The following is an 11,891-nucleotide window of genomic DNA, read 5'->3' as shown; positions in this document are numbered from 1 at the left end:
TTGCAAAACGGGATGCAACAAGAAATCTGTTAAAACATGTAAACGATACTGCAACCTAAAAACAAACACAGCAATAAAACCATTGGTAAATCTCTCAAAAACCAGAAATAAAAAAGGTAAACATATAAATGCAAAATAATATAACAATCAACAATGAATTTACAGAACAAATAAATAGCTACGGTTACAATCAAACAGCAATACAAGGCTCCCACATTTGGTAATAAAAACGGAGGAACAGCAGAGCCACTGCAACAGCGATATGTGAAATATCAAAGACTAGCACTTCAAAAGTGAAAATGACTGGAGAAATCACAAACATATTTACATGTCTGAGTGCAATTTGCACATCCTCAGTTAAAATTTCCCTCAACAACAAACACCATGAAGTTATTTGATTGACATAACTTGAGTTTAGTGATCTGCCTGTGAGGCTGGACTCAGGGGAAGCGAGCACCCGAACAAGCACGTCACGGGAGCGCGCACAGCTGTCTCCCGGACAACCGCGCTGCAGGTTTATGTTTTTTTAACGTAACGTGTGCAGGGTTTCCGGCAACGAGGCGGAAGTGAAGAGAGGAGTGGCTTGCGCTGCTCACCTGTCGACAGGTGAACCGAAAACAGAGAAAGGGAAGAAAAGGAGAAAAACGGCGAGAGAAGTAAGCTCACTTTACTACACTCACCTGGGGTCTGTCTACCTGGGGTCTGTCAACTGTTACCTGCGCAGGGGGGGGGGGGGGGGGAGTACCCAGGTCTGATACTTCAGTAAAAGTAAAAGTACTCAGATCTTGTTCTTGAGTAAAGTAGAAGTACTCAGGTCTTGTACTTGAGTAAAGTAGAAGTACTCAGATCTTGTTCTTGAGTAAAGTAGAAGTACTCAGGTCTTGTACTTGAGTCAAGTAGAAGTACTCAGGTCTTGTACTTGAGTAAAGTAGAAGTACTCAGGTCTTGTACTTGAGTCAAGTAGAAGTACTCAGGTCTTGTACTTGAGTAAAGTAGAAGTACTCAGTTCTTGTACTTGAGTAAAGTAGAAGTACTCAGATCTTGTACTTGAGTAAAGTAGAAGTACTCAGGTCTTGTACTTGAGTAAAGTAGAAGTACTCAGATCTTGTACTTGAGTAAAGTAGAAGTACTCAGGTCTTGTACTTGAGTAAAGTAGAAGTACTCAGGTCTTGTACTTGAGTAAAGTAGAAGTACTCAGATCTTGTACTTGAGTAAAGTAGAAGTACTCAGATCTTGTACTTGAGTAAAGTAGAAGTACTCAGATCTTGTACTTGAGTAAAGTAGAAGTACTCAGATCTTGTACTTGAGTAAAGTAGAAGTACTCTGGTCTTGTACTTGAGTAAAGTAGAAGTACTCAGATCTTGTACTTGAGTAAAGTAGAAGTACTCAGATCTTGTACTTGAGTAAAGTAGAAGTACTCAGATCTTGTACTTGAGTAAAGTAGAAGTACTCAGGTCTTGTACTTGAGTAAAGTAGAAGTACTCAGGTCTTGTACTTGAGTAAAGTAGAAGTACTCAGGTCTTGTTCTTGAGTAAAGTAGAAGTACTCAGATCTTGTACTTGAGTAAAGTAGAAGTACTCAGGTCTTGTACTTGAGTAAAGTAGAAGTACTCAGATCTTGTACTTGAGTAAAGTAGAAGTACCAGAGTGTAGGAATACTCTGTCACAGTGAAAGTATTCTAAATGTTCCTCCAGTGAAAGTAGAAAGTACTCTCCTCTAAATGTACTTAAAGTAGCGACAGTAAAAGTACTCATTGTCTGATTGGTCCATTTCAGAATAATATCTCTGATATGTTTTATAATGATTGATCATTAAAGTGTTCTCAGAGCTGGTAAAGGTGCAGCTAGTTTGAATGTGTACTGCAGGGGAGCTACAGTCTGATTATATCTCACACTGATCTGTAAAGCAACTGAAAGGATTAAATACATGAAGTGGAGTAAAAGTACACCATGAACCTCTGAACTGTAGAGGAGTAGAAGTACACAGTATGGAATCCTCAAGTAAAGTACAAGTACCTCAAACTTAAAGGTACTTCTTCCCCCTGCTGTAGGGTTTCTGGTTCTTCTGGTTCTTCTGGTTCTTCTGGTTCTTCTGGTTCTTCTGGTTCTTCAGGTGTTTTCTCTGAGAAAGCTCTCATGGTATCACTGCACAGGTGTAGACAGGTGGATCATCAGGAGAAAGGAGCAGGTTCTGCTCAGCTTCAGGTTCTGGTGGACTTTTGAAGTAGGCAGAAGGGATGTCACAATACCTTGTTTAGTCAAAACTATACCAGGGAAATCCCAGGGTTCTCGACGCCCAATTTCCCACCAAACAGAACCGGTGTTTAAAATCCTTCCTCTGTCAGCAGACCAGAAGTCCTTTATGTGTGGATGTTTACGATGTGTTGGTGGTGTTTGGGTCCTGGTTCTGTTCCAGGAGGTTCTGGTGCTGATGTGTTAGAGCTAACTCTCCTCAGACTGTGTTTATGTAAACAAACAAACAGTAAATAGGAAGTACTATGGAATGTACCTGGCCGAGCTCTGCGGTGATTCACTGAGAGCTCGTTAACTCTAACGAGCTCTCAGTGAATCAGCTCCTCTGATTGGTTGATTAGTCGTCTAGCAGAGGCCATTGATCTGTGAGTCAGAATGAATTGAAGCTCTTTGATCCAACTGGTTTGAATGACTTCCTGAGACCCGATTCAGACCCGTCTCCTCCTGAGATCAGCTGTTCCTGAGCCACTGCGTCTCAGAACCAAAGACCAGCGTCCTATCGGACCAGTAGAAAGTACTACTAGATGACTAAAATGTCCAAAGACTTTAACAGCCTCTTCAAAACCAACAGACCCATTTCACTAACAACCAGAACCTGCTGTTAGACACAAAGAAGGTTTCATCTATAAACTTTAAAGGCCCAGAACCTCCTAAAGACGACCAGAACCGCTGTAGGAATAGTAAGCCCTGTTCAACTAATTTAAAAACCTCTTAGACAATAGAAAGGTTCCCAGAACCTTCTAAAGACGACCAGAACAGTATAAACTCCTCACAGAATAACAAGCCCGTAAAGGTCACCAGAACTTCTGAAAGACAGGTAGAAAGTCCTCTGTCCTAAAGACTCCTCCGACCTCTTGTGAAAGCTCAAAGGTCCACAGAACCTCTTTAAGGACCAACAGAATCTTGACCTCGACGTATAGACTTTATAAAGGTCACCAGAACCTCCTCAGAAACAACCAGAACCTCCTCAGATACGTCTAAAATGTCCCTAAAGGCGAACTGCTTCATCTGTAGAACCTCTACAGAGACCAACAGAAACGGCTCGTAGATAACAAGAGCCTCCTATTGGACCTGCAGGAACGTATATACTTTCATTAGAACCTCCTAAACTTTGACCAGAACCTCTACAGAGACCAACAGAAACTTTGCGTGGACCGCTAAAATATACAAGGTTCCAGAAACTCCTCAAAGACCCAAAAGACGTGTTAATAGACCAACAGAACCTCCTCATAGACTAATGGTTCTTAAAAGTCCCCAGAACATACTTATCGATGACCAAAACCTCCTGAAACCCCACAGAACGTTCTACAACCTAGAACCTCCTGAAATCCCAACGAAACCCCAACAGAACCTCCTGAAGCCCAAGAGAACCTCCTGAACCCCCAACAGAACCTCCTGAACCCCAGCAGAACCTCCTGAAGTCCGATGGAACCTCCTGAAACCCCACAGAACGTTCTACAACCTAGAACCTCCTGAAATCCCAACGAAACCCCAACAGAACCTCCTGAAGCCCAAGAGAACCTCCTGAACCCCCAACAGAACCTCCTGAACCCCAGCAGAACCTCCTGAAGTCCGATGGAACCTCCTGAACCCCAACAGAACCTCCTGAAGCTCAAGAGAACCTCCTGAAACCCCTATAGAACCTCCTGAAGCCCAACAGAACCTCCTGAAACCCCTACAGAACCTCCTGAAGCCCAACAGAACCTCCTGAAACCCCTACAGAACCTCCTGAAACCCCAACAGAACCTCCTGAAGCCCAACAGAACCTCTGAAACCCCAACAGAGCCTCCTGAAACCCCAACAGAACCTCCTGAAACCCCAACAGAACCTCCTGAAACCCTACAGAACCTCCTGAAACCCCAACAGAACCTCCTGAAGCCCAACAGAACCTCCTGAAACCCCAACAGAGCCTCCTGAAACCCCAACAGAACCTCCTGAAACCCCTACAGAACCTCCTGAAGTCCAATGGAACCTCCTGAACCCCAGCAGAACCTCCTGAAACCCCTACAGAACCTCCTGAAATTCCTACAGAACCTCCTGAAACCCCTACAGAACCTCCGGAAACCCCAACAGAACCTCCTGAAACCCCAACAGAAACTCCTGAAACCCCTACAGAACCTCCTGAAGCCCAACAGAACCTCCTGAACCCCCAGCAGAACCTCCCCCCAGTGAGCACAGCAGCGTGATGGTATGTGTTGTCCGGGACCGGTTCTGCCAACTGACGACAGCGGCTGCTCATTACGGACAAACTGATCTCACACGTGAACTCGCTATAATCTTGCAAGCGGCAGCCCAGAGCCAGAGGTCGGGGAGTAGGTGAGACTCCTGGGTGGAGGGTCAAGTGCAACTGGGTGTGACACAGGGGTGGGGCCATGTTCCTACAGGTGGGTCATAGGATAGTGGGGGTGAGTCGGTTGGGATAGGGGTTGGGGTGGCATTGTGGGCGCAGGGATTGGGGTGAGGGTCTGAGGCTGTTTTTTGGGTAGTTCTTACAATAATAGATCAAGTTGTTCTTCTTGTTGTTCGTTATTGTTGTAATTGTTGTTGTTCTTGATAAACTTGTTACATTGTAAAAATTGCAGTCGTTGTGGTTGTCTGTTTATGTGTTGGTGTTTGGGATGTAGTTGTTGTTGTTGTTTGTTTGTTGTGGTTGTTTTTTTGTTGGTGTTGTTGTTGTTGGTGTGTTGTTGTTCGTTGAGACGTGTTGTTGGTTGGTTTGTTGTTGTTGTTGTTGGTGTTGTTTGTTGTTGTTGTTGTTGTTGTTGTTGTTGTTGTCTGTTGTTGGTGTTGTTGTTGTAGGTGTTGTTGTTGTATGTTTGGTGTTGTTGTTGGTGTTGTTGATGTTGGTGTTGTTGTTGGTGTTGTTGTTGTTGTTTGGGTTGTTGTTGGTTGTTGTTGTTGTTGTTGTTGTTGTTATGGTTGTTGGGTTGTTTGTTGTTGTTGTTGTTGGTTGTTGTTGTTGGTGTTGTTGTTGTTGGTGTTTGTTGGTGTTGTTTTTGTTGGTGTTGTTGTTTGTTGTTGGTGTTGTTGTTGTTGTTGTTGGTGGTGTGGTTGGTGTGTTGTTGTTGGTGTTGTGTTGTTGGTGTTGTTGTTGATTGTTGTTGGTGTGTTGTTGTTGGTGTTTTTGTTGTTGTTGTGTTGGTTGTTGTTGGTTGTTCTTGTTATTATGGTTCTTCATTGTTGTTGGGGGTTTTTCTTGTTGTTATTCAGCTTGTTATTATTGGTTGTTGTTATTGTTGTTATTGTTGGTTTCCTTGTTGTTATTGTTGTTTGTTGTTCGTAGGTGTTGTTGTTGTTAGTGGTGTTGGGTGTTGTTGTTGTTGTTGTTGGTGTTAGGTGTTGTTGTTGTTGTTGTTGTTGTCGTTGTTGTAGTGTGTTGTGTTTGTGTTTGTTTGTTGTTGTTGTTGGTTTGTTGTTGGGTGTTGTGGTTGTTGTTGTTGGGTTGTGGGGTGTTGGTGTATGGTTTGGTGGTGGTTGTTGTTGTAATTTGTGATATTGTTTATTCATTGTTATTAGTGTTATTATTGTTGTTGTTCTTGTTGTTATTATTTTATTCTTTTGTTGTTATTGTTGTTATTTGTTGTTTACTTGTGTTGTGGTGTTGTTATTGTTATTGTTGTTATTGTTTGTTTATAGTTGTTGTTGTTACTTGTAGTTATGTTGTTGGTGTTGTTGGTGTTGTTTTGTTTGTTGTTGGTGTTGTTGTTGTTGTTGTTACTTGTTATTAATGGTTATTATTGTTCTTAATGTTGTTGTTATTTATTGTTATTATTGTTTATTTCTTTTGTTGTTGTTATTGTTGTTATTGATGTTATTGTGTGGTTGTTGTTTATTGTTTATTGGTTGTTATTGTATTTTTTTTTTATATTTGTTATTGTTGCTATTTTGTTGTAGTTGTTGTTTATTGTTGTTATTTGTTGTTATGTTTTGTTGGTGTTGTTGGTGTTGTTGTTGTAGTTGTTGTGGTTGTTGGTTGGTGGTTGTTGTTGTTGTTGGTGTTGTTGTTGTTGGTGTTGTTGGTGTTGTTGTTGTTGTGGTGTTGTTGTTGTGGTTGTTGTTGTTGTTGGTGTTTATTATTGTTGTTATTGTTGTTATTGTTGTTTATAGTTGTTATTGTTTTATTGTTATGTTGTTGTTGTTGTTGGGGTTGTTGTTTTGGTTGGTGTAGTTGTTGTTGTTGTTGTTGTTGTTGTTTTGGTGTTTGTTACGTGTTGTTGTTGTTGTTGTGTTGTTGTTGTTTGTGTTGTTGGTTGTTGTGTAGTTGGTGGGTTGTTATTGTTGTTGGTGGTGTTGGGGTTGTTGTTGTTGTTGTTGTTGGTGTTGTTGTTGTTGTTGTTTTGTTATTTATTGTTATTATTGTTGTTGTTATTGTTGTTTATTATCGTTATTATTGTTTTATTCGTTGTTATTGTTTTTATTGTTGCTGTTGTTGTTGGTGTTGTTGTTGTTGTTTTTGTTGGTGTTGTTGGTTGGTGTTGTTTGTCTGTTGTTGTTTGTTGGTGTTGTTGTTGTTGTTGGTGTTGTGGTTGTTGTTGTTGTTGTTGGTGTTGTTGTTTGTTGTTGGTTTGTTGTTGTGGTGTTGTCTGTTGTTGTTGTTGTTGTTGTTGATGTTGGTGTTGTTGTTGTTGGTGTTGTTGTTGTTGGTTGGGAGTTGTTGATGTTCGTTGTTTATTGTTATTAGTGTATATATCTTGTTGTTTGTTCTTGTTGTAATAATTGTTATAATTGTTGTTGTTCTTGTTGTTTTGTGTTATTTGTTGTTATTGTTGTTGTTGTTGTGGTTATTGTTATTGTTGTTATTGTTGTTATTGTTGTTTATTGTTGTTGTTGTTGTTTATAGTGGTTATTGTTGTTGTGTGTTGGTGTTGTTGTTGTTGTTGTTGTTTGTTGTTGGTGTTGTTGTTGTGGTTGTTGGTGTTGTTGTTGGTGTTGTTGTTGTTGTTGTTGTTGTTGGTGTTGTTGTTGTTGGTGTTGGTTGTTGTTGTTGTTGTTGTTGGTGTGTTGTTGTTGTTGGTGTGTAGTTTGTTGGTGTTGTTTGGGGATGTTGTTGTTGGTGTTGTTGTTGTTGTTGTTGTTGTGGTTGTTATTATAGTAGTTATTGTTGTTATTTGTGTTTTATTGTTGTTCTTGTTGTTGGTTGTTGTTGTTGTAGGTGTTGTGGTGGTTGTTGTTGTTGGTGTTGTTGTTTTGTTGTTGTTGTGTTGTTGTTGAGTGTAGTTAGTGTTTGATGTTGTTGTTGTTGGTTTGTTGGAGTTGTTGTTGTTGTTGTTGTTGTTGGTGTTGTTGGTTGATGTTGTTGGTGTGGGTGTTGTGTTGTTGTTGTTGTTGGTGTTGGTTGTTGTTGTTGTTGGTGTTGGTGTTTGTTGTTGTAGTTGTTGTTGTGTGGTGTTTGGTTGTTGTGATTGGGATGTTGTTGTTGTTGTTGTTAGTTGTGGTCGTGTTATTGGTTGTTAATGTTTGTTATTGATGTTCATTGTTGTTGTTGCTTGTTGTTGTTGGTGTATGTTGTTGTTGTTGTGTTGTTGTTGTTTGTTGTTGGTGTTTTGTTGTAGTTGTCTGTTGTAGGTGTTTGTTGTTTGTTGTTAGTGTTGTTGTTGTTGTAGTTGTTGGTGTTGTTGTTGGTGTTGTTGGTGGTTGTTGTTGTTGGTGTTGTTGTTGTTGTTGTTGTTGTTGGTGTTGTTGGTGTTGTTGTTGTTTTTGTTCTACTTGTCATTATGGTTGTTGTTATTGTTAGTTATTGTTTGTTGTTGTTGTGTTGTTGGTGTTGTTGTTGTTGTTGTTGTTGGTGGTTGTTGTTGTCTGGTGTTTTGTTGTTGTTGTTATTGTTCTTTTACATTGTTCTTATTGTATTTATTGTTACTTATTGTTGTTGTTATTGTTGTTATTGTTGTTATTGTTGTTATTATTGGTTGTTATGGTTGTTATTGTTTGTTCTGTTGTTGTTGTTGTTGTTGATGGAGGTGTAGGTGGTTGTTGTTGGTGGTGTTATTGGTGTTGTAGTTGTTGTTGTTGTTGTTGTTGGTGTTGTTGTTGTTGTTGGTGTTGGGTTGTATTGTTGTTGTTGGTGTTGTTGGTGTTGGTTGTTGGTGTTGTTGTGTTGTTGTAGGTGTTGGTTGTTGTTGTTGTTGTTGTTGTGTTGTTATTGTTGGTGTTGTTGTTGTGGTGTTGTTATTTGTTGTTGTTGTTGTTGTTTGGTGTATGTTGTTGTTGTTGTTTGGTTGTTGTTGTTGTTGGTGTTGTTGTTGTTGTGGTAGTTGGTGTTGTTGTTGGTGTTGTTTTTGTTGTGTGTTGGTGTTGTTGTTGTTGCTTTGTTGTTGTTGTTGTTGGTGTTTGTTGTTGTTGTTGGTTGTTGTTGGTGTTGTTGTTGGGGTTGTTGTGTTGGGTTGGTGTTGTTGTTGTTGGAGTTGTTGTTGTTGGTGTTGTAGTTGTTGTTGGTGTTGTTGTTGTTGAAGTTATTTTTGTATTACTGTTATTTATATGTTGTGTGTTATTGTTGTTCTTTATTGTATTATTGTTTGTTGTTATTGTTGTTTTGTGTTGTTATTTGTTGTTGTTGTTGTTGGGTTGTTGTTGTTGTTGTTGTTGTTGTTTTTTGTTGGTTGTTGGTTGGGTGGTGTGTTGGTGGTGTGGTTGGTGTTGTTGTTGTTGTTGTTGGTGGTTGTTGTTGTTTGTGTTGTTGTGTTGATGGTTGGTGTTGTTGTTGTTGTTGTTGTTGTTGTTGGTGATTGTTGGTTGTATGGTGTTGTGGTTGTTGTTAATATTGTTATTATTGTTATAATTGTTATAATAGTTGTTGTTATTGTTGTTTATTATTGTTATTCATTGTTGTTGTTATGTTGTTATAGTTGTTATTGAGTTAATTGTTGTTGTTGTTGTTGTTATTGTTATTGTTGGTTTGTTGTTATTGTTGTTGTGTTATTGTTGTTATTGTTGTTGGCTGTAGTTGGTGTTGTTGGTTGTTGTTGTTGGTGTTGTTGTTGTTGTTGTTATTGTTCTTAATGTTATTTAGATTGTTCTTATTGTTTGTTGTTATTATTGTTATTAATGTTATTATTTGTTGTTGTTATTGTTGTTATTGTTAGTTGTTGGTTGTTTATTGTTCTTGTTGTTATTGGTTGAGTTATTGTTTGTTATTTGGGTTGTTGTTGTTGTTGTTATTGTGGGTTTATGTTGTTATTGTTGTTGGTGTTGTTGGTGTTTGTTGTTGTTTGTTGTTGTTGTTGTTGTGTTGTTGTAGTAGTTGTTGGTGTTGTTGTTTGTAGGTGTTGTTGTTGTTGTTGTTGTTGTTGTTGGTGTTGTTGTTGTTGCTTGGTGTTGTTGTTGTACGGTGTTGTTGGTGTTGTTGTTTGATGTTGGTGTTGTTGGTGTTGTTGTTGTGGTTGTTGTTGTTATTATATTGGGTAGTTATTGTAGTTATTGTTTGTATTGTTGTTATGTTTGTTATTGTTGTGTTTGTTGTTGTTGTTGGTGTTGTTGGTTGGTTGTCGCGGTGTAGTTGTTGGTTGTTGTTGTTGTATGTTGTTGTTTGGTGGTGGTTGTTTAGTTTGTTGTTGTTGTTGTTGTTGTTTTGTTGGAGGTTGTTGTTGTTGTTGTCGTTGTTGGTGCTGTTATTGTTGTTGTGGTGTTGTGTTGTTGGTTGTTGTTGGTGTAGTTGTTGTTGTTGTTATTGTTATTATGTTATTCTTGTTGTTGTTATGTTGTTATTATTGTTATTCATTTGTTGATTATTGTTGTTTATTGTTGTTATAGTTGTTATTGTTGTTGTTGTTGTTGGAGTTGTTGTTGTTGTTGTTATTGGGTGTAGGTTGTTTGGTTTGTTGTTGTCTGTTGTGTTGGTGTTGTTGCTAGTGGTTTGTGTTGGTGTGGTTGTTGTGTTGTTGTGTTGATGTTGGTAGTTGTTGTTGTTGTTGGTGTGTTGTTGTAGTTGTTGTTGTTGTAGTTGTGTGGTGTTTGTGGTGTATGTTGTTGTTGTTGGAGTTAGTTTGTTGTTGTGTTATTGTTATTATTGTTATTCTTGTTTTGTTCTTGATGTTCTTATTGTTATTATTGTTTGTTGTTATTGTTGTTAATTGGTTGTTATTGTTAAGTTATTGTTGTTGTTGGTGTTGTTATTGTTATTTTGTTATTGTTGTTATTGTTGTTATTGTTGTAGTTGTTGTTATTGTTGTTTTTTTGTAGGTGTTGTTGGTGTTGTTGTTGTTGTTGTTGTTGGTTGGGTTGTTGTTTGGTTGTCTTTGGTGTTGGTGTTGTTGTTGGTGTTGTTGTTGTTGTTGTTGGTGTTGTGTTGTTGTTGTTGTTTGTTGGTGTTGTTTTCGTGGGGTTGTAGTTGTTGTTGTTGTGGTTGGTGTTGTTGTTGTTGTTTGTGTCGTTGTTGTTGGGGTTGTTGGTTTGTTGTTTTTGGGTTGTTAGGTTGTTGTTGTTGTTGTTGTTGTTATTATTGTTGTTCATTGTTGTTTATTGTTTGTTCTTGTTGTTATTGTTGTTGTTGTTGTTGTTGTTGGTGTTGTTGTTGTTGTAGAAGTTGGAGTTGTTGTGTTGTTGTTGTTGTTGTTGATGGTGTTTTTAGTGTGTTGTTGTTGTTGTAGTAGTAGGTGTTGAAGTTGTTGTAGTTTGTTGGTGTTGTTGTTGGGTTGTTTGTGTTGTTGTTGTTGTTGTAGGTGTTTTTGTTGTTATTGTTGTTGTTGGTGTTGTTGTTTTTTGTTGTTGGTGTTGGTGTTTGTTGTTGTTGTTGTTTGTTGTTGTTGGGTGTTGTTGTTGTTGTTGGTGTTGTTGATGTTGTTGTTGTTGTTGTTGGTTATTATTGTTGTTATTGTTGTATTGGTTGTTAATTGTTTTTGTTGTAGTTGTTGTTGGTGTAGTTGTGGTTGTTGGTGTTGTTGTAGCGTTGTTGTTGGTTGTCTGTTGTTGGTAGTTGGTTGTTGTTGGTGTTGTTGTTGTTGTTTAGGTGATGTTGTTGTTTGTTGTTGTTGTGGTTATTTTTGTTGTTTTTGTGTTGTTGTAGTTGGTGTTGTTGTTGTTGTGTTTGTGTTGTTGGTGTTGGTTTGTTGTTGTTATTATGGGTTATACTTTGTTGATTGTTATTGTTGATCTTGTTGTTGTTTTTGTTGTTGGTTGGTGTGTTGTTGTTGTTGTTGTTGGTGATGTTGCTTGTTGGGGTTGTTGTGTTGTTGTTAATGTTATTATTGTTCTTATAGTTATTATTGTTTTTCATTGTTGTTGTTCTAGTGTTCTTGTTGTTTATTGGGTCTGTCTATATATTGGTGTAATTGTAGTTATTGTTTATATTTTTGTTGTTGTTGATGTTGTTGGTGGTGTTGGAGATGTTGTTGGTGTTGTTGTTGGTGGTTGTGTTTTTGTTGTTGTTGTTGTTTTGGTGTTGTTGTTTTTGTTTTTGTTGGTGTTGTCATGTTGTAGATGGTGTTGTAGGTGTTAGTTGTTGGTGTTGTTGTTGTTGTTGTTGGTGATGTTGTAGTTGTTGTTGGTTGTGGTGTTGTAATTGTTGTTGTTGTTGTTGTTGGTGTTTATTGTTGTATGTTAGTTGGTTTTTGGTGTTTTTTCTTGGAATGTTGATGTTGATGGTTGTTGTTGTTCGTTGGTGTTGTTGGTGTTTGTTGTTGGTGTGTTGTTGGTGTTGTTGTT

General features: G+C 38.3%; 1 protein-coding gene across 1 annotated transcript in view; it reads left to right on the top strand.

The window, feature by feature from the left end:
* The first annotated feature begins 538 nt into the window (after positions 1-538).
* The window catches only part of sh3yl1 (SH3 and SYLF domain containing 1), a 30,262-nt gene continuing 18,909 nt past the window's right edge, over positions 539-11,891 (top strand). The window contains 1 exon segment of the mRNA XM_063878124.1: positions 539-656. Within this exon segment, the coding sequence (XP_063734194.1) occupies position 656 (1 nt within the window). The 5' untranslated portion in view covers positions 539-655.

The sequence above is a fragment of the Eleginops maclovinus genome, chromosome 24 (genome assembly GCF_036324505.1).
Source record: "Eleginops maclovinus isolate JMC-PN-2008 ecotype Puerto Natales chromosome 24, JC_Emac_rtc_rv5, whole genome shotgun sequence".
NCBI lineage: Eukaryota > Metazoa > Chordata > Actinopteri > Perciformes > Eleginopidae > Eleginops > Eleginops maclovinus.
This window is presented reverse-complemented; position numbering and strand designations above follow the sequence as displayed.